At 54.2% G+C, this 20,595-nt stretch overlaps 7 protein-coding genes across 7 annotated transcripts; 3 read left to right on the forward strand and 4 right to left on the reverse strand.

The window, feature by feature from the left end:
• Positions 1–292: 292 nt before the first annotated feature.
• Positions 293–1,926, reverse strand: MYCGRDRAFT_71081 (uncharacterized protein; the record flags this gene model as incomplete). The annotated part of the gene is made up of 2 exons (XM_003853385.1): positions 293–616; positions 672–1,926. The coding sequence occupies 2 exons, from the start codon at positions 1,623–1,625 to the stop codon at positions 293–295; spliced, it is 1,278 nt and encodes a 425-aa protein (XP_003853433.1).
• Positions 1,927–2,995: 1,069 nt separating this feature from the next.
• CYP-36 (putative P450 monooxygenase) lies at positions 2,996–4,853 on the forward strand (the record flags this gene model as incomplete). Its single annotated transcript, XM_003852928.1, has 2 exons — positions 2,996–3,233; positions 3,286–4,853. The coding sequence occupies 2 exons, from the start codon at positions 2,996–2,998 to the stop codon at positions 4,851–4,853; spliced, it is 1,806 nt and encodes a 601-aa protein (XP_003852976.1).
• Positions 4,854–5,305: 452 nt separating this feature from the next.
• MYCGRDRAFT_85689 (uncharacterized protein) lies at positions 5,306–6,154 on the forward strand (the record flags this gene model as incomplete). The annotated part of the gene is made up of 3 exons (XM_003852929.1): positions 5,306–5,733; positions 5,786–5,953; positions 6,007–6,154. 3 exons carry the CDS (start codon positions 5,306–5,308, stop codon positions 6,152–6,154), a joined length of 744 nt encoding a protein of 247 aa, XP_003852977.1.
• A 1,387-nt stretch (positions 6,155–7,541) lies between these two features.
• MYCGRDRAFT_22400 (uncharacterized protein) lies at positions 7,542–8,552 on the reverse strand (the record flags this gene model as incomplete). The annotated part of the gene is made up of 1 exon (XM_003853384.1): positions 7,542–8,552. A coding segment is annotated over one exon (1,011 nt), but the record flags the coding sequence as incomplete, so codon positions are not given.
• A 519-nt stretch (positions 8,553–9,071) lies between these two features.
• MYCGRDRAFT_104147 (uncharacterized protein) lies at positions 9,072–11,943 on the reverse strand (the record flags this gene model as incomplete). Its single annotated transcript, XM_003853383.1, has 1 exon — positions 9,072–11,943. One exon carries the CDS (start codon positions 11,921–11,923, stop codon positions 9,257–9,259), a length of 2,667 nt encoding a protein of 888 aa, XP_003853431.1.
• A 999-nt stretch (positions 11,944–12,942) lies between these two features.
• Positions 12,943–15,145, forward strand: MYCGRDRAFT_109102 (uncharacterized protein; the record flags this gene model as incomplete). Its single annotated transcript, XM_003852930.1, has 2 exons — positions 12,943–14,651; positions 15,054–15,145. The coding sequence occupies 2 exons, from the start codon at positions 12,971–12,973 to the stop codon at positions 15,143–15,145; spliced, it is 1,773 nt and encodes a 590-aa protein (XP_003852978.1).
• A 552-nt stretch (positions 15,146–15,697) lies between these two features.
• MYCGRDRAFT_71099 (chitinase glycoside hydrolase family 18) lies at positions 15,698–16,992 on the reverse strand (the record flags this gene model as incomplete). Its single annotated transcript, XM_003853382.1, has 3 exons — positions 15,698–16,198; positions 16,249–16,504; positions 16,571–16,992. 3 exons carry the CDS (start codon positions 16,990–16,992, stop codon positions 15,698–15,700), a joined length of 1,179 nt encoding a protein of 392 aa, XP_003853430.1.
• Between the last annotated feature and the right edge of the window lie 3,603 nt (positions 16,993–20,595).

The raw sequence follows: 20,595 nt of genomic DNA on the forward strand, positions 1-20,595 counted from the left end.
ACTGAATCCCACGCTTGTCTATTATGCTCATTATCTAGCGGGGACGTTGGAAGCCTTCCGCTCGCCAATGTAATGCCCGTCGGTGACCGTCTCTGAGCGCTTGGGCGTCAAGATATCCTCAGTTTTGTCATCCTGCTGCGTTTTCTGCATGCGCCACCCGGTTTGTGCTGGAGCGTTGATGACTCGTCTGGATTGATATAGAGCATATCGAGATGCTATGCAGCAGAGAGAAGAGTTTCCCACAGCGCCAATCTGAACGCTTATCGATTCATGTCTGCATATGGCATTACCATCAATCGTATCCAATATCAGTCGTCGTAACATCTTCAATGAAGTGCGCCTCGCGGTAGTTCTTGGTGAACCACAAGTACCACGGCACAACAAACGTCTTGATGGTGTGCCCAAGCCAGCCTGCATCAGAGACAGTCTTCACAACATTCTTCGACTCTTCAAACGCAGTATCGATCCTCTTCCTTCGGAGATTCTCGTATGCGTTAAATGCCTCCTTCATGGTGTTGGGCTTCCCTTTTTCGATCCAGCGGGTGAGGCAGCGGGAGAAGAGGACGGTGTCTTCGAAGACGATGCCGGTGCTTTCGCCTTGTGGCGGCATGGCGTGCTGGGAAAATAGAGTCAGCTCCAGTGGGTTGAATCGAGACAGTGCCTGGACTCACTGCGGCATCTCCAAGCAGCATCACTCGGTCCGTTGACCACTTTCCTCCATTAGTCAGAGTGAAGACCGGCCAGAGGAAGAAGTCCTTGGCGTTCTCGATCAGTGGCCTGATACAAGGTATCTTCGCATCGCCGAATCGCTCCAACAACTGCGCTCGAGTCTTCTCAGCGTCTGCTCCGACAGACTTCCAGCCATCTCGAGATCCGATGTCCTCCACCTGCATCAATGCGCCGACGTACACCGAGTCTGCCTCGGGGGAATGGAAGCTGGTCAGTAGCATTCCACGGCGAGCGAAATTGATGGCGGTACATTCAAAGTGAACTTCGAAGTCCTTCGCGATCGGAGAGAAGCCGAAAGCGTTAGAGACACCGGAGTAGGTCGCTTTACGTTCTGGCTCGACATGTTTCAGCCTGGTCACGGAGTGAATGCCATCACAGCCCATCAGAAGGTCTCCAGTAGCTGACTCGCCGTTCTCGAAATGGATGGTGACCTCGTCTGCGGTCTCATCGATCTTGACTGTTCGGGTGCCACAAGTGATGCTGATGTTCTCGTGCTGCTCCACGGCGGCAATCACTCCTTTCAATGCCTCTCCTCTGGTGATGCGGAGTGCTTTGTAGGGAGGATTGCCAATCCCATCACCATCTGGTCCGCGAAAACTGGTTTCTGCCAGCTTTCCGGAGTGTGCATCGAATACTTCCAGAAAGTCGATGTCGCGCCCGTAGTTGTTTTTGCGGATGATCGGTAGAGCACCAAGATGATCCAGCATGCGAAGCGCGTTTGGGGTCAGGTTCACGGCACCTCCGATCGTGGCCAACTCCGGACGGATTTCGAATATTCTGATCCGGGGAACGCTGCCTTCCGGGGCGAATTTGGTCAAAGCTAAGGCGGTGGTAAGTCCGGAAATACCGCCGCCAAGAATGAGCACATTCAGTCCTGCTTCCGAAGCTGGCGCCATGGCGAAATGATGGTGAGCAAGCGATAGGAAGGTCAAGAAAAAGTAAGAGGAAAGCAGCTTCGCAGTCCGCAACAAGCGAGTGTTATGTATCGGGTTCCTAATTCTCCGGCTTCCTTATCCTACTGACATCCTGTGCCATGAAGAACAGACTCCACCTTTAATGGCGAGACACACCGAGTGATCGGGACCGGAACGGACATGGGGCTTTGATGTTCACCTCGGTCGAAGGACGATCTCCGCTGCGAACTGCACGGGATTCGTGAGTGTAAAGTGTGCAGGGATGGTGCTCATGTTGGCCAAAGTTGAACAACATCTGTGGGATCTCAGGTTGTGAGAAGTGGTGATCTGGCAGGAGGCTGACCATGTGAAGTCCGAAAATGCCTGTCTGGCGCTAAAAGTTGGCTGAACTATATCTCAATCGGGTCTAGTCGAGGTTAAAAATACCTCTCTCACTTTCCGGACCACGGAGCCGTTTCTACATTGACACGCATTCCTGCCTGCCGCCGTCTCTGGACTATCGACTGGGCTCAAATCACTGCAATTCGCGTAGCGCGTTAATGAAACTGTCGCACCAATGGGACTCGCTCAGTCCGCGCTGTATGGCGTTGCACATGTAGCGATCTTCCAGCACGATCACGGAGACCGACAACGCGGTCCTCAGGACTCGGCAAGATTGCTCCACTGGATTTACGCCAAGCAGGGTGTCTTGGGCGCACTGTACCTACCCGCGTGCCTTGCCGCGAGCAATGATCATAGCTCGAAGTGCGTGGGAGTCGCATCGAAATCTCTCGGGCACCACAACAGCGATGAGAGGAACGGGATAGGAACCGATGCTCGGCTTGGCATGGCGTTGCACATCTTCCTTGCTGCTGAGGTTGTACAGCCTTGAGATCCGACGGTACCTTTGAGGAAATGCCACATCTATGATCGTCACATTTGCTTGGCCATGGACCCACTCGACTGAACGAGCAATGCGGAGTAACACATGGCGGACATACCAACATTTGGACACAAATGGTCCTCTTCGGACTTATTGGAATGCTGAAAACGCAAATCGACCATTACTTGCCTCTCAACTTACCATCGTGTTGGTCAGCCTACAGAAGCTAGCTACTGTTAACTTAGCTGAACTGCCAGGCTGCGCCCAGCATGCCGCAGGTGCCAGTCGAAGCCATGGCACCACCGGAATCTGTGTCGGCTCCCCAAATTCCCACGCGGTCAGCATGACTGCAACACCAAGAATTTATTTCCAGGACCATGCATGCCACATGCTGATCGTCCCTGCCGGAATACGCGAGGTAGGTATATGTCCCGTCCGCTGTTTCTCAGTCCTTGCCGCACTTCTTCCAGCAGCAATTGACCCCACCGCCATGTCTCAAGTCGTCCAAGCCGCTCAGGAGCCCTCGCGCTATGCGTTTGAGCAATCGATTGATAATGCCACAGTGTTGGAGCCAGTGAGCGTCGACACGCCTATTCCAGCGGACTTTTCCATACTCAATTCGAAAGCTGTCCTTGGATTCTCACTTCTGGTCATCATTCTTGTTACCCGCCTGTTCGGACAGAAGAAGAAATTGCCGGCTGGTGCGAAACCGCTTCCCAAGCTGCCAGGTAGGTCCATCGACAAGAGCCATGACCGACCTCCGCTAACGATAGCCACTAGGCATTCCGTGGATTGGTCGTTTCTGGGGCATCCCAATCTCTGGAGCAGAGGCAGCATGGCACTTCGGCGACTTCCACAAGTCGTATGGCCCAATCTACGAGTGGCTCACGTTCGGAGTGACTCACATCTGGATCGAAAATGACAAGATTGCCCGAGACCTTCTTGTCCATCGCGGAAAGCTTTATGGTGACCGACACGAACTTCCAGCAGCTGTCGGAGTGAAAGGTGGCTCGGAGATTCTGCCACTCATGGGGATCGGCGAGAACTTCTGGCGACACAAGAACTTCATTCACACCATCATGAGACATTCATCTCAAGCCGGCTTCTGGGATGCACCTGTGACGGAGAACAAACACACTCTTCGACGTCTGCTCGACTCTCCTGATACATGGTCGGAAAGTATCATCACCCATTGCGCTCGCGTGGTCGCCACGATCGCCTGGGGTGATCCAAAGCACGGCACCAAGCTTCTCACCGTCGTACCTCAGCTTCTCAAAGCCGTATCACCAGAAGGACCACTTCCCAACCTTTTGCCATTCCTCATGCATCTTCCGGCCGCCATCTCTCCATTCAAGAAAGCCGAAGCCGAACGAAAGCGGATCATGCAGGAGGCATTTTACGAGGCACAGCAGGATGTCATGGCTCGGATGAAGGCAGGTACTGCAGGGCAGTCATGGTCAAGAATCTGGCTGGAGAACGAGAAGGGTATGGAGAAGAGCAAGCTGGATCAACACGAGGCAGCACATGCTGTTGGCACAAACTCCTTCGTCGCCATCGCCACCATCGGCTCACCACTTCACTCGTTCTTCACAGCCATCTGCCACTACCCGTCGTGGTTGCCTCGCATCCAGGAAGAAGTCGACCGCGTTTGTGGAGATCGACTGCCAACCATGAAAGACATTCCAAACTTGCCTGTCGTCCGCGCAGTCTGCAAAGAGACTCTCCGCTGGCGCCAACCAACACCTCTTGGTGTGCCGCACATCACCACCGAGGACGATGTCTACGACGGCTACTTCATTCCCAAGGGCGCCATGGTCCACGCCAACCACTATCTGATCAGCCGAGAGGAGGCCACATACCCTGAAGGCAATGAGTGGCGACCCGAACGCTGGCTCGAGCCTTCGTGGCCGACCTACAAGGAGCCACTCACCGAGTATCCTACTCTCCGCGGCGATCCTGGTTTCGGCTATGGCACTCGCTCATGCCCAGGAACCGATCTCGTCATGACCGAGCTGTACACCCTCATCGCATCTCTGGTGTGGGCGTTCGATATCAAGCGCAAGGAGGGCCGCGCAGGCTACGACAACCCTGTTCCCTGGTACGAGACAAATCCATTTGTCATCACCATGGCCAAGCCGTTTCCCTGCAATATCACGGTCCGCAGCGAAGAGAAGAGGCGGTTCATCCAGAATGGCTGCCCAGATGGTGGCTTCCTGGTGAGGAACCCGAAGGAAGAGGACCTCAACCGATGGGATGTCTTCCGCGGAGATGGCAAGCCATTTGAGTGGGCTGGACTGACTGCTCCTCTGTCGAACTTCAACACGCGGTCGTACTCTCAGGGTGTGTAAGCCAGGCGGTTATGAACAGCTATGACTGGCGTAATGAGCTCGATGACTTCTGTCTTTGCATGTCGGAGCGAATGGGATAGATCTGTGGGTTCCAGGCAGGGCGGCGTTTTCCGAGATCACACCAAGTGTCGCTCGAACTGTATGTAGTCACTCTGAAGTTTTGTTGCATCACTTTGAATTTACTTGTTGATCGTGCTGTTGTGAGCAAAATCACACATTCATCCAATTTAGCCGGCGTCGAGCCGTAAAATGATGTGCTTCATGGTGACGTATCAATTATTGATGGAAATGCTTCGAACAATTACAAAGCACTTACAAATCCAAGGCATCCATTGATGCGCCTCTGAAAGGAAACTGGAACTCAACACACTTCTTCGAATATATATCACCCACAGGATTCTGCCGAAGGGTTCACTAACAAAACTCTCATCAAACCAATCAAGGCCGTCAACATGGCCGACAAAACCCTCGTCCTCATCACTGGCGCGAATCAAGGACTAGGCTACTACGCCGTTCAACAACTATCCGCAACAAACAAATATCACATTCTCCTCGGATCAAGAGATGTGAAGAAAGCCGAAGCCGCAATTTCCACCCTCAAAGACGATGCCTCCGCCGGTGCACGACCCGAAAATGTCTCTCCGATTCAGATCGACGTATCAGACGACTCTTCCATCGCAGCGGCAGCAGACAAGGTCAAGTCTGACTATGGCTACCTTGACGTTATCATGCTCAATGCCGGTGTGGCCACGGCGGAGGGGTCCTTGAGAGAGCAGTATCAAAAGATGTATGACACGAACCTGTTCGGCGCGGCGGTGACGCTGGACACGTTCCTTCCACTTCTCAAGAAGTCAAAGGCGCCGGATGGGAAGCGGATTGCGTTCACATCCTCGGGTCTTTCGAGTTTGAAGTGGGCATGGTAAGTTTTCGAGGACTTGTACTTGTGTACGCATGTTTTTGACAATTCTTAGGGACCGAGAAGACAACTACTCGGCGGAAATGTACCCAATCTACCGAAGCACGAAGACGGCCATGTCGATGATCATGTTGCACTATGCGAAGCTTCTGGAGAAGGAAGGTTTCGTTGTGGGAGCGAGCGAGTGAGCCAATCTGTCTTCTATCATTTGGGAGCGCACGCTGACGTCTAATTAAGTCCTGGATACTGTGCTACGAACCTCAACAACAATTCCGGTTTCAAGGACCCGAGAGAAGGCGCGAAAGAACTCATCAAGGTCGCCACCGCGCCAAAGAAGGATGTGCATGCGAAGGTTGTTGGAGACGAGGGAGCGGAGCCGTGGTGAACAATATCACCATCGTTGATCAGTGCCACCAACGGCTGGTCGGGAACCTCGCCGGCCGCGTTGGAATCTGTGCATCGGGGACGGGAAAATTCTGAAATTGACGTAGGTGTCCATTGTCGCTCAGTGCTGTTGTGCCCCCAACACAGCCTGATCGCTATCTGCGTTCGAGCCCATCTCTGCACCTCTGGGGTTCGCTCGGTTTCTTTGCCCTGGCATTCGCCCTTGAAGTGCTGGATTACGGCGTTTCTTCTGCCGCCAGCCGACCCACGTGCCAATAGCAGCAAATACCACATAAAGCATCACAAGCGGAACTTGTATCACTACAGCAAGGAGCACAACGTATGAGAACATCTGGCAAGTGTTCGTAAACCAGTCTGGATTGTTTTCATCAGGCTCACCAGACATGGAGGCCGGTACCGCTAGCGCCACTTGCATCTCAGGTCAGTTCCCGATATCTGGAAGAACTGGACCGGCTGTTTCGACAAGTTGTTCCGCCTGATCGACTCTTTCCTCGCGTCGTGTCGGTCTTTGAGAAGCGCAGAGGCATGTTCTTCGTCCGTACCGTTGGCCAGGAGTCAGCTTCACTGTCAGGATACCGAGCTGAATCCTTGGACACGAATCATTCTCAGCTTGTCAAATTCAGTAGGAGAGACGATCCGAACCATCAGAAATTGCTGGCTGCTATCAAATATTGCGCTGAACAGGATATGGGGAAGGGTCTGGCTGCGCCGAAGAGGGATAGATGTACATGCAAGAAAAGAATTCCACAAAGTGTGTTGTTGGTGATGAGGGTGCCCAAAAATAGTGAGCACGATCTTAGCCATTTGTCGGCAATTTGTCCGCACGATGAAAAGACCACCAATTCTCCTGAACACGCAAAAACGCCAATGTTTCCACATTTAATAGGCACCGTATTGCTCATCTCGAGAGTCTATGTTCAGCAGCCCACACATACTCACTCTGCTTCAATGTATCAAACACAGCTGCGTTTTTTTGTACAAGGGCCCGAAGCCGAGCAGAGACACTTCATCGTAGTTGCTATACACCGCTAGAAATCTAGAGAGTAAAACGCCGTCGCTATGCCTTTCAAGTCCAGAGATCTTTGTACAGACTCCCAGTAGAATTAGAGCCGAGCTGAGTAGGGTAGTTGTTTGCGATAAGACCTCAAATCTTGCAATCACTTGGTAGGCTCTTGCGTGGTGATCGTTCCCTTTGCCATCGCCTTCAGTCGCTCTTCTTGCGCGCTCTTCCACAGCTTCAACTGATCCGCACGTTTGATTCCAGCAACAGCGTCGGCAAGTGGCTGATCGACCTTGTCACTAGTAACAATCGGCGTCTCAATCTCCCTCCAGCTCCCTCTCGCACTTCGATTCCTCTCCTTATTGAGCCCACCGCCACCCCACATGGACAACCGCTGCACCTTACGCAGCTTCCTCAATCCATAAATACACGCCACAACCGCAAGAATCGTCGAAGCAATGGACACGCCCGCGAAACCAAACGCCGTCTCCTCGATAAAGTTCTCCAAATTCATACCGTAAAGCGCAGCGATGAACATACCAGCACTTATGCCCAGCGTGCCGATGCTGAACTTGAGGTCCAACAGCATGAGACTATTCCTATTGGCGTCGAGGATGGCGCGCACAATCTCCTCCGTGTTACGGATCGCGCTGACCAGGTTGGAGGACACCTGCACGATCTCGTCGGCCACTTTGTGATACGATTCCAGCAGCAGCTCGACTTCTTCGTGGTTCTCGTCTTCGCGTTCTGTGCCTTGAGCTTTTTCGGTGAGGTACATGGCGGCCAGGTCGTCGTCGGCCTCGAGCAGGTCCTCAATCGCATCGCGCACGAGGCGGGCTTTCTGTTCGAACGTGCCCAGTTTCTTGGAGAAGATGAGGAGGTGTCGTAGTCGGTGTCGATCGATGTCTTCCTCCAACTCGCGCAAGACTCGGACCACGGGCTCCCGTACTCCTTCGAACTCGGTCTCGAGCCCCTGTGTGACGCTCAGGAGAATTGCTTCCAGCGCGCGGAACTCGTAAGGTAGATTTCCGGTTGCAGCAATGCCCTGTCGCTGCCGCAGTTTGCCTTCGAGATCGTACATGAACGAGCTTTGAGCGACCGAATCGGTCGAGCCGTAGGCATCGAACACGAGTACGCGGTTGTGTTTGATCAGGCATCGCAGATGAAGCAGATTGATCAATATCGCCGTTTGCCGTACGAAAATATGCGGCAACACACTACTGTCGATCTTGCGCAAGTCTCGTGGTAGGAGGGAGTATTTCTGGATCAACTCGCTCTTTCGAAACTCTCCATTCACCAGCACGACGCTGCCATTCTCGTCGAACTCGGTGCATCTTAGCTTCAGCTCATGGCTCGGCTTGATTGTTCTGCCCAGGCCAGCACTGTCGTCGAGAAACCCGGGGAGAGATGGGAGGTCATCGGATCGTAGGTTCTGTGCGGTTCGATGGGGCCGTAGTTTCCGCCAGAAGCCATCTCGCAGGGGAGTCGCATTGCTGTAGTGACGAGCGTGGGATTCGGTAGGTATTCTGTCATGATTTGTAGATGTGAATGATGGTATGGATGTGAGAGCACGACATGATCGTGGTTGGCGTAGTCGAGGATGCGATCTCACGGCGCATGGCGTTGCATTCGGCGCCCGAAGCTCGAGCTGAGATCGTAGGAATCGGAGTAATGTAGGTGAGGGCGCAGGAAGGCCATGCAGGGCATTCATGGCTTAGGACAATACATCATATACTTTGGTAGGAAGAATGGCGACGAAATCTTTCCGTTGACTTGTCCGGGATGGAACTTTGGAAGGTCTTGCACGCGCCAGACGACGTCACCTCCAACTTTTCTTATCGATGGCTTTCAACATCACGATTGGCGATTTGTATATTGAAGACTCTCAATGCGACATGTATGGAAACAACTTTGAACAGCATCCAGCTCGCCTGTGAAGGCCAACGAACTAGGACCAGATCTATCAACTCCCGAACACTCGCCACGCACACAGCTAAAACGCTCATTTTGAAACAGCAGTGGACAAGACCATCACGCCTTGCCTCCTCGCCTCCGCAACGACTATACTACACAGACCCGAGTCTACTCCAACGGGATGCCCTCGTACTCTGCGTACCCAAGCGCCAAGTTCATGTTCTGCAAGCATTGTGTCGCAGCACCCTTGAGCAGGTTATCGATGGTGACGTTGATCACCGCCCTCTTCCCGCTAGAGTGCACAGCGAATCCTCCAATCTCCACTCCGTGCTTTCCAGCAATATTCTTGACCATGGGTGACTCGCCGGTGATCCTGATCAGCTTCTCCTTATCGTAACGGTCTTGGAACAATTGGCGCACGTCTCGGCTGGCCATCTTGTCCTTCAATGGAAGCGAGATGGTATGGTGGATGCCAGCGAACCAGACTGCGACGTGAGGGATAAAGGCGACCTCGGTTCCGAGCTGGTTGGAGATTTCCTTCTCGTGAATGTGATCCGTGAGTGAGTAGGCGATGAGGTTGTCTGTGAGAACCTTGACGTCGTTCTTGGGCGACGGCTTGGTACCTGCGCCGGAGTAACCAGACACGCCGAACACGGTAGGAGCAGACGCGAGGAAGGGGACGAGCGGGGAGATCCCGAGCTGCGCACCGGTAGCATAGCATCCGGGATTGCTAATGCGGGTGGCGCTCGCGATCTTGCTTCGTTGGACGAGCTCTGGCAGACCGTACGTCCACTTCGAGTCGAACCGATAGTCGGCTGACAGATCCACAATGACGGCTTCCTTGTGGCCGGACTCTTCGATAGCATCGACGTATGGCTTGCAAACACCGTTAGGCAGAGCCATGACCCAGCAATCGATCTCCTTCTTCTCTGCCATTCTACGAACATCATCTGGCGACAAGCTCTCGTAGATGATTTCCTTCTTCTCATAGCCCTTGAGCTTCTTACCGGCAAGCTCGCGTGATGAGACGTGGCAGAGGTCCATGTTGGGGTGTCGGTTCAAAAGGTCGATAAGAGCTTGTCCAGTGTAGCCGCGGGCTCCGATCAGGGCAACCTTGGCAGGGTAGTCCTTCTCCCGGTTCTTGATGCCGAGAGGTGGGTTGGGGTTTGTGGTGGTGTAGTTCCGGGTCCGGGCAGGGACACCGAAGCGAGAACGGTTCATCGGTCGGGCATTTGTGCTGAAGCCTCGCGACTGCTGCGCACCACGACCTCCAAGCTCTGCCGCACGTGCACGAATTCGAGTGGCAGCAGCTGCGGCGCGGTGCAGCTGAGATTCGAGGTTTATGTCACCAAACATCTGGCGACCGTGTTGAACAAATTCCGACATGAGTTCACGGACCTCATCTGGGCTCTCGATGCCGTACCAGAACAACACTTCACCTTGACGGGCGATCGAACCGTCGGCCTTCTCGCTGAACCATGTCAGGTTCTCATCGTCTTGCTTGACAGTCCACGCGAGCTTGGGGAAGTCGCGCTTCAGGTTTTGGAAGACGTTGTCGGCAATGTTGGACAGCCATGCGGACCGTGTCATGGTCAATGTAGCGAGGTGGCCAAGTGCGGTGGAGCCCTCTTGAGGTGGAAGAACAATGGCCAGTGCCTCCATACTCTCGTCGTAATAAGCCCGAAAAGGCCGCGACTCCAGGATCTCAAGGTAGCCGTCGACCACATTGGCAGCATCGAGGCCTTCCCGCTCGCGAACGAGAGTCTCCTTCAACTTGTCCAGGTTGCCAAACTCCTTCAGAGAGGAGGCTTGCAGCAGCTTGGTCCCGCGGCGGATCAAGGTGCCAGCTCCAGAATGGGTGAAAAGCTCGCGTTCTAAGCTCTCGGGGTGAATGATGGCCACGCTCGAGCTGCGAGGGAGATCGTCCAGCAATGTCTTGATGTCCCGAATCTTGCTGCGAGTGCCGTGAATGACCCAAGGCATCTTCATATACGCATCGTATTCCTCGTCCAAGTTGATAGCCTCGATCAATTTGCCAGTCTCCTTGTTGTGAAGACCACCCTTCTCAGACAGGTATACAATCTTCAACGGCACGAGTTCTTTGGCAAGCTCAGCCGCAGCCTTGTCAGCGTTGACATTGAGGACCTGCCCATCCTCGCTCTCGGCCATGCATGTCAGGACGGGGATGTAGCCGTCAGCAATGGCAGCCCTCACGCCCTCAGCATTGACTTGATTGACCTCGCCCACGAATTGGTAGGTGTCCTTATCCTTGTATTCTGCCATGAGGACACCGGAGGTGATTGGGCGGGCGCGAACTCCCCATGACTCCAATGCCTCCACCAGCTTCAAGTTCTCCTGTAAGAAGAGCTTGCGAGCAATTCCCAAAGTCTTTCCATCTGTGATTCGAATTCCCTCACTGTATTGTGGCTCCACGCCGGCTTTTTGGAGCAGATCGTTCAGCTGTGGGCCTCCACCGTGAATGATGACCGGGTACAGGCCCATCTGGTTGAGGTTGCGGAGCGAGGCACATAGCACATCGATGTAATCGGTCAGAATGGCACCGCCGACCTTGATCACCGCGAATTGCTGCGAGGAGACGGAGGTGAATTGGGCGAGGTATTGCTGCACTTCTCGTTTGGAGCCGATATTGTTGAGGACATTGATCACGGCGGATCGGGCGGAGCTTTCGTTCTGAGCGCGTGTGGTGGCATATTGGCGGCGTAGGCACGGCGTGGCCGTCACGGTCTGTTTGAGGAGGACATGGCGGCGCTGGCGGGCCAGATTTCGCAGCGGCCGAGCGATGGACTGCATGTTGATCGAGGGGCAGCGTATCATGCGGCAGAAAAGAGAGAAACGACGGAAAAGTGGTGGTTGGAGGTGGAATCGCAGGGTGAAGTCGAGTTCTAGCGATGTCGGTGGAGGTTTGGGGGTGATGTGGAGTCACAGCCCACCCACGTCTAGTTCTACTGTAGCAGGGGAAACGTGAGCTGATAAGGAATTTTCTCCCTCCATTCAATGCTCGAGCTGGACGGTGGATAGCATGACAGCGCAATGAGTTGATACCGAATGCTAAATGCGATTTCGCCTACACAGTAGCCCACCGCCCTCACACTGCGTTCAAACACATTCATACCGCCGTCAGATACGGTCACACTGGAACTGCCGCTTTCGATCGGTGCCAGCCGATATCTCGCACGCCTTCCAGTGCAGTCATAGTCGTCCGAAGTTCCGCCCGAACATGCAATCCCTTTCAATCCAGGTCAACGTTGGCAGACGAACAGCACGTCCAAGGCCTCGAAAGCTGGAACCGTGAAGGTGCTCATCGATGGCGGGGTCAGCACTTCTCCACCGGTGCCGTAAGACGAGGCACACGAGGTCAGGCAGGCAACCACTGTCGTTGCCATGCCTATGTCGTTTGCTGCGCTGAAGGCCATCTAGCCTGGTAAAGACTGATGAGAAAGGTATTCGCGAGCGACAAGTGTGAAATAGAGAGCCGCCAAGGACGATTGACAGGTCTCCCTGTTCCTCCTGTCTGTTTTCTGCATCCCACTACTTAGATGAACACAACGACACCTTTCAGGCTGGTTCGGTAGCACGGCGCTCTTCCACTTCTCGACATGCCAGCGACTGCGGTCATCACGTTCGTGAAGCGGTAAGGACTAGAATGCGGCATCTTCGCGCTCCGGGAGCTGCTCTGGACAAATCGCTCATCAATAGTGATATAGATGCCTGAGGCGTACTAGCGGACTACGGGCCGGCCATGTCAGCTCCCGCGCGCTACTACAAAGGAAGTTTCTCCATTTGGGAAGCCAGGGCCCACTTCAACAAATAACACCCATCAACCAACCTCTTTCCATACAACCATCTTCGACCACCGACAAGATGGATCCATCCCAGCTGGGCGCACAAAATGCGCAACCATGGAGCAGTATGAAAGGCAAATTGAACGACTCTCTGCTCCGTGGACTAGAAACGATGCGCTACGAATTCATGTCGCCAGTCCAACAAAAAGTCCTGACCGAATTGCCATCTTTCAACGCCGACTGTCTGGTCCAAGCAAAAACAGGAACTGGAAAGACCATCGCTTTCTTGGCTCCTTCGATACACTCCCTTCTCAAGCAGCAAAATGTGCCCAGAGGACAGGTCGCCATTCTCATCATGTCACCCACCCGTGAACTTGCGCTCCAGATCGCCGCGGAATGTGAGGCCCTGACCACTCAACTCCAGCCGCGAATGGAGGTTCACACGGCGTACGGCGGTACCAGCAAGGAACGCGATCTGAAGAAATTCATGTCCGGAGATCCCAAAGTTGTGGTCGCAACACCCGGTCGTTTGAATGATTATCTGTCAGATGACAATGTTGCGCACAAATTCTCCAACATTCGCACTTTGATCCTGGATGAGGCCGATCAGATGCTCGAAGCCGGTTTCCTCATCGCCATCACCGACATTCTCAGACGCTTGCCGCCCAAGACAACGGGATGGCAGGGAATGTGCTTCAGCGCAACAATGCCGAAGAAGATCGAGGGCGTTCTACCCAAGGTCCTGAAGGCGGGCTACACCCACTTGTCCACGATCGATCCAAACGAAACTCCAACCATCGACAAGGTCCAGCAGCACAGCGTCGTCGTGCCATCACCAGGCGATGTGTACACCGCTTTGTGGGCCATGCTTCAGAAGGAGTACGAAGCAAGTCCAACTAATTACAAGGTCATTGTCTTCGGAACGACCGCCAACGGTGTCGCTCTGATGAACTCGCTCTTCTCCAACCTCCTCGCGGGAAACAATGCCATTAAAGTGTTCCAACTCCAGTCTCGCCTCTCCCAAGCTGCGCGTACGCGCACAACAAACGAATTCAAAGTTGCAACCGCTGGAATCATGTTTGCCAGCGATGTCATCGGCAGAGGTATGGACTTCCCCAACGTGAGCCTGGTCATTCAAGTTGGTCTCCCCTCCAGCGGCGACCAGTACGTCCACCGCGTTGGTCGTACCGCCCGCGCAGGCAACGAAGGCCGCGCCATCATCCTCCTAACTCAGCGCGAGAGTTTCTTCCTCCGAGTCAACCGGCAGCTGCCCATCACACCATACCCCAACGACCTCACAGCGACTGCTGCTTCGCAAGCACAAGCTGTCGAGGGCGCTTTCAACCAAGTCGACGAGATCACCAAGTCAAAGGCGTACCAAGCATGGCTCGGATTCCACAAGACTTTCACGAAGCAATTGCAGCTCAGCAATGATGGATTGGTTGCAGAGGCCAATGCGTATGCTGAGGCGATGGGATGCCCGGAGCCGCCTATGATCGACAAGATGGTTGTTGGTAAGATGGGTCTCAAGGGTGTGAATGGGTTGAACGTCGGCCATATTGAGCGTACTGGGGGTGGTCGTCGTGGTGGTGGAGGTGGCGGTGGGGGTCGAGGTGGTGGTGGCGGCGGAGGAGGGCGAATTGAGAAGACTGGCAGTGGTGGAGGTGGCGAGCGCGAAGGTCGGGGAGGTGGGCGTGGTGGTGGCGGTGGCCGAGGTGGAGGCAGAGGCAGAGGTCGCGGTGGACGAGGTGGCGGAAGAGGTCAGTGAGAGTCTGAATCGAAGGCTCTGGAGCACACAGGAGAAGAGAAGCTGCGACTCTCATCAAGCGCAGAATCCTCCCAGAAACAGGCCACCGTTTTGTGACTTGAACATGGCGCCGATAGGAGTGGTCGAAGCCCATGGACAGGTTCATGGCAGTATCAGAGGACGCGTTCGCATTTATGAGATATCACGCAGGATGTCGCGTAGACTACGCGCTATAGATGATAGACTTGAAGAACGCTCCCAGTGGTGTTCTAGATAGATAGACACATGCAAAAGACTAATGACAGATCATGTCTTCCAAGCCGACCTTCTGTCATTCAAGCGAGCCTTCGACGGGCAATGATCCGATTCTGACAGCAGCTTCATTACTTTGCACTTTTGCTGACCACCAGTCCAGCGTACATCAACGCACCACCGCGCTCTGCCGACGTTCCTACTCACCTGATTGACGGCGTGCACGAGGCAAAAGTCCGGGACGACGATGGATAGAAGGAGACAGCAAGCATGGAGTTCAACATACACACAGATTTGACGGACAAAAAGGAGACGAGAGCGGATGATTGGAAGCATTCAGTATACTGAAGATGGCAAAAAAGCGACTCGTTCACACACGATTCGATCGACCCTCGAACCCCATGCCTCCGGCTGTTACACGGGCACCAACTAGCACACCTCCTCCTCTCATCAATCAACGCCGATGACAACGAACGCAGGCTCGGGCAATGGCAAGACTGCCTTTGTGACTGCTTCCGCACAAGGGCAAGGCTTACGTCCCGACCGTCCACGACGAGTCTGCCACAGACGTCCGCGAGAGGTCAGGCTGGTCTCTGATAGGACGATGATTGGGAGATTATTGTCTTACATGTTGATTCGCGAAGGCTGGGAGGAGCCGGTGTTCGGTCGTCAATGGGACATGGGTCGTGTTTAGGGAACAGGGGCGCAGGCTTTCATGGCAGACTCACTATGTCGGCACAAGGCGACTGCATTGCGCAAAGTTGCATTCCGACTGTGAATTGTTATTGTATGTCAAAATCGAGCTTCTCAATCCTGAAACAGCAATCCCGCTGCGTACTCTACGTTCCCGCCAGTCGAGTTCAACGCAGCAACGGCCTGCTGCTCATTGAATCCCAAATCCTTGAGCGTCGCTATACTCTCCGCCGGAAAATTGTGCGCTGGCTGCGGTAGCTGAGCAGGTCCCGGTTGCCCGTACGGTCTGAACGGGACCTGCTGCTGTGGCGGCGGAGGATGCACAATCGGCGCTCCCATCACATCTCCCATGTTCTTCACCCACTCCCATGGCTTCTCATTACCTCCTGGCAAAGCGTTGAAGTACTCCCATCCCATCACACCGCCGAAGTTGGGATATTTCTGCCGCAGAGCTTGGAGGACAGGTCGTTGACGTGGCCATTCGACGTGGCCGGCGCCGTTGGCCGGGTTGGTGATGAGGCCCATTACGACTTTTGAGGGATTCCAGCCGACGCTGATGATGGCATCGTACCAGCTTGTTGTGCCTGCGTCGCCCCAGCCGCAGTAGAATTGTGTCTGCTTGATTGTCAGAGTAAGTTGGAGCGAAGCTCATATTCTCCACTTACGTTATACCATGCGATCTCATGTCCTCGCATTTGTTCCAGTTGTCTATATTCGAACGCTGGGCCAGAGAGATGCGGTTGGTTAGGTAATAAACCGGTGGCGACCGGCGCGAGTGTGATGATGAAGTCGCTGCCAAAGTCTGCTCGGAGCCGATCTATGAGACGGATAGTTCCCGGGAGAGAAGTAGGTTCTTCGATGTCAAGATCGAGTCCATTGAGTCCGTGTTTGCGGATCATGTCTCGCAGAGGAATGTAGTACCTATGGTAAAACTGTCCATCAGCGAGACGTTCTGCATGCTGACGGAAACGTGGTGCCCTGCCTTACGATTCAAAGCGCGCAACATCTTCGCCATCTAATCGGCCGAAAGATCCTTGCGCAGCGCCACCGAGCAGTCCCATACATTTCACACCACTTGCTTGAAGCCAGGCCACCTCGCCCCACAGCGTGTTGAAGCGTTCATGATCTGGCGGATGATCATTGAGAGTAATGTTACCGGCTGGGTCATTGAGGTGAATCGCGGCAATGATCACATGCGTGACTCCTGTGTTATTGCTGATCAAAGGCAGCAGGGACACTGGCGGACCATCATTCGGTTGATGATGTGTTTGGTGATAGACCACTACTCTTCCCGCAGAAGCTGGCGTGCGATTCTTATCGCGGTGGCCGGACAGTCGTTCTGAGTGAGCAATCACGGAGGAAGTTGCCTCGCGAACGAGCTCGGTGAGCTTATGGCGGTGGCTACCCATCGAGGTTACTGCTCCGTAGCGGTCAGTGGTCCGGACTGCATGAATGAGGGGTTCGGAACGGAGCGTTGTGTACACACCCTAGGCAACCTTGACAACAGAGAGCATGTATAATACCGACGTGATGTGAGATCCATGATTGTTGATGCCTGAGGCAAGAATCAAAGCCGCAAGCAAGCGATTTTAATTGCAGTCAATTGTTGTAGGTATTTCATTTGAGGAACATCAGCTAGCGTGGTCAATCTATCAGCCAATCAGCTCCTGCTCGGCCCTCCGTCCCTCCAGGTTTCTTCTCGACTTCCTTGCAACAACATCTCATAACAGATCTCGCATATGTCAAAGTATTTGACACACGTGGATCGGGGCAGCGGGAGAAGGTTCGAAGGAAGTACCGCGACGGCACGGAGCAGGTCTGCCGGCAGTCCTCGAGGTGTCTGACGATTCGAGCCGTGTTACTGCCCAATTCTTGACTCGCATTGTTTGAAAATGTGATTGCAGAGCTGAAGCATGGACCGAACGCAGACGGCAATGCGATTCGAGATCCGACAGATGAGCGATGTGCACGCCGCGACGATCCTCGATCCTCACGGGTGGAAGGAGGACCGTCGGGAGTGGAGATAGGACGCAGCGAAGGATTCTGTCTCTACCAAACATCGTCGGAGACACCGGCTTTGCTGCGAGCTGCGAATCCGAAGTGCTCCTTGTGGAGCGGCCAACCGACACGACCGATGACATCAAACGACGAAGACCGCTTCTCTGCGCAGGTCGCGTGAGGCTGAGAAGACAGCGTGGGATGTACGGAATCCGCTGCGCGGCGTCGTATACAGTGGGCAGCAACGCCGGCGTGACCGATATGACACGTTCCATCAGTCTTCAACGGCGACGTCCTCCACACCCCACACTCCGCACTCCACTCTTCATGAATCTCTTTGGTCTCATGAATCTCATGCGGCCCACGGCTCGGCTGGGACATAGAAGAGGTTCACGACTCAGGTCAGCATGTCAAACGCAAGAGAACCTGTCGATCTTTGATCGCCCAAGTCGCCCTGCGTGACAGCCAACCATGAAACACCCGCGCCGCCCGCTCTCCGTGTTCGTCGTTGGGCTTTCATCATCCATCATCGCGATCATCATCTTCGCCATGGGGTTCGCGGTCTGGAACGCCAGATCGCGAAAGGAGAGAAGTCCGCTGCAGGAGTGCCGATCTCCACTCGTGTGGGTCCGTCGGGCCTGCCTCCCCAAATTGCGAACATGAGATATTCAGGCTAAATTCGAAGAATGAACGCCCTGCGTTCCGAGGCGGTGGAAGGATTGCGCCCCGTTACGAGACAGTCAAGTGTGGCTGAAGATCGGGCGCCTGTTTCGGTCAAGACATGTTGTTGACAAGTCTTACTACTGACACGATATCACGATCAAGAGAATGCCGATGCGAACCGCCGCCCTACACTGAGCGTGTATTCGAGTTGCAGCATTGCCAGGTAGGATGCCAGCACAACATGACACCCAGGCAGTGCAGAGGCACGTGGCTGCTTGTGTACTAGGGAGTAGGCCATCGAGGCTCCGAGCAATCCTGAACCAGTAACGATGGCGACGGCGATGCTGCGCAGTGTTGCTCGTGCAGTCGCTCAAGCGTGCCTAGCAACACGCCATCAGCTTTCGCCTTGTCCTTCACTGGCAGTACTTGCCCAAACCTAGGCCGCTTGGATGTCAGGGCGAGAACGGGATTGTGACGAGTGAAGGAACAGGCACGGTCGTTCCTTGCATGATCCTCGGGCAGTGACCAGCTCAGGCAGTCCTCCGGAATACCTACGAGCGTGCCGGGAGGGAAGGACAGAAGGTTTGGTTGATCGATTGAGAGACTTGAGGAAGAAAATCGATAGAGGGCGATGAGATCTTGTTCCAACCGAGATCGCCAGACGATTTTTCTGCATTTGGAGAGAGATGTTCCGGATGATACAGCGCTGTAATTCGAAGCTCTCACTCTTCCCAGCCAGCCAGAGCTCAAGGAAGGTCATCCCGCAGGTTTTGCAAACAGATGGGATCGATCAGGACGAACCCAGACGGAGTCCCCAGATGGCCCCCAGCTCCCAGGCACTGAGAAGTATCAGGCTGACCTGAAGCCAGCACTAGAGAATGAGATAGTCCAGACCCCAGGCACTGGAGAAAACGAGGCTGATCCAAACTTTGAATCCGGAAAGGCGCACCTTGCCCGCTTCGGGAAGAGATTGAGCACGTACTCTTCGATAAGACACTGCTTGTTCCTCCTCGAGACACATACTCACGCATACCGTACAATTGACTCTGTGTTCTACCAACTTTTGGCATCAACAATGTCGCATCTGGGAGGGCCTCGCCTTTCCCGGATTGGTATGTGGCGCGAAAGACAGGTCGGGCAATCCCTAGATTGAGGGTGGGAAAGTAAGTGACGCTTCCTGTCTGCTTGCCGATCATCCCGCTGATGTGATTCAGCGTTTACGTTGTCGAAGGAGGAATGATGTTTGCGCGTCTACGATTAGCGAGATGTGCGGTTCGGTGGAGAGCATTCCATCAGCTACTTTGAAGTCGTCACGACATGGCAAGCAATGCAGCTTTTCATTGCAAAACCTGTTAAACTTGACGTCCAACTCATCAAGTGAAGTGATCCAGGCCCGATGCTATCTGACATCCTGCACGTCCTCCGGCAAACTGACATTGCTGCGCCTCACCTGCGCCACAGCTGCGATGCAATGCGATGCGCTGGCAGTCATCTGCGCAACATTCCCAGTGGTAGCATCGCATCGCATCGCATCGCAGCCTCGCAGCCTCGCAACGATCCCCGCCCGTCCGACTTCCCTCTTCCGGACGGGTCACATGCAGCAGTGACGGGGAAAGACAGGGATACGTGCAGAAGGGCCCGAAACCGCGGAGCTTCACACCCACTTGTTTGGGAGCAACTCGAGTGTGTGGTGGCACAAAGAGTGGCGGGTAAGAGACGTTTTCTTCCCCTTTGTGGTGGTTCGGCTGACGCCGTTTGTTTGTCGTGTTACGCGAGGATGGATGGGGGAGGGCGGAAGTGTGGAGATGGATGGGGAAGCGTGGGAGAATGCGGAGATGGTTTGGGATTGAAATTGGGGTTCTTGCAGATGACCTTTGTTGTGAGGAGGTCGGGGAAAGGGCATGCGTGTCAGATGTTCAGGTCCGTTGACTACCGGACCGGACCTGGCACGGCACTTTCAGCAAAGGGATGCTCGAAGTGCCGTGCTGGAAGAATGAGGCAGGATACGTACTGTACATTCGATGCCAGAAAGCCTGGGTCCAGAACAGGTATCGTCTCGTCGTCATCGACTATTCCTGCTCTTCACTAATTTGACAGCTGCTTGATGCGAACGAGACGAACGGGTAGATGCATCTCGTCGAAACCAGGACCGGCACTGCCCTGCTTCTCCAACCGTCTGCCGTGTCGCAAAGGGTCGCTGTTGTGCTTGCCTTTACCAATCTATTCCCAGGCACTTTCCGAGCTCACATGAGCAGTAAGGATAAGAAGTGCCGGGCAAGTCCGACGCTTCGCGCTGACTGATTGATAGGACGGCATATGCGAAGCGACACGAGCACGATGTAAGATGCGGA

The sequence above is a fragment of the Zymoseptoria tritici genome, chromosome 4 (genome assembly GCF_000219625.1).
Source record: "Zymoseptoria tritici IPO323 chromosome 4, whole genome shotgun sequence".
NCBI lineage: Eukaryota > Fungi > Ascomycota > Dothideomycetes > Mycosphaerellales > Mycosphaerellaceae > Zymoseptoria > Zymoseptoria tritici.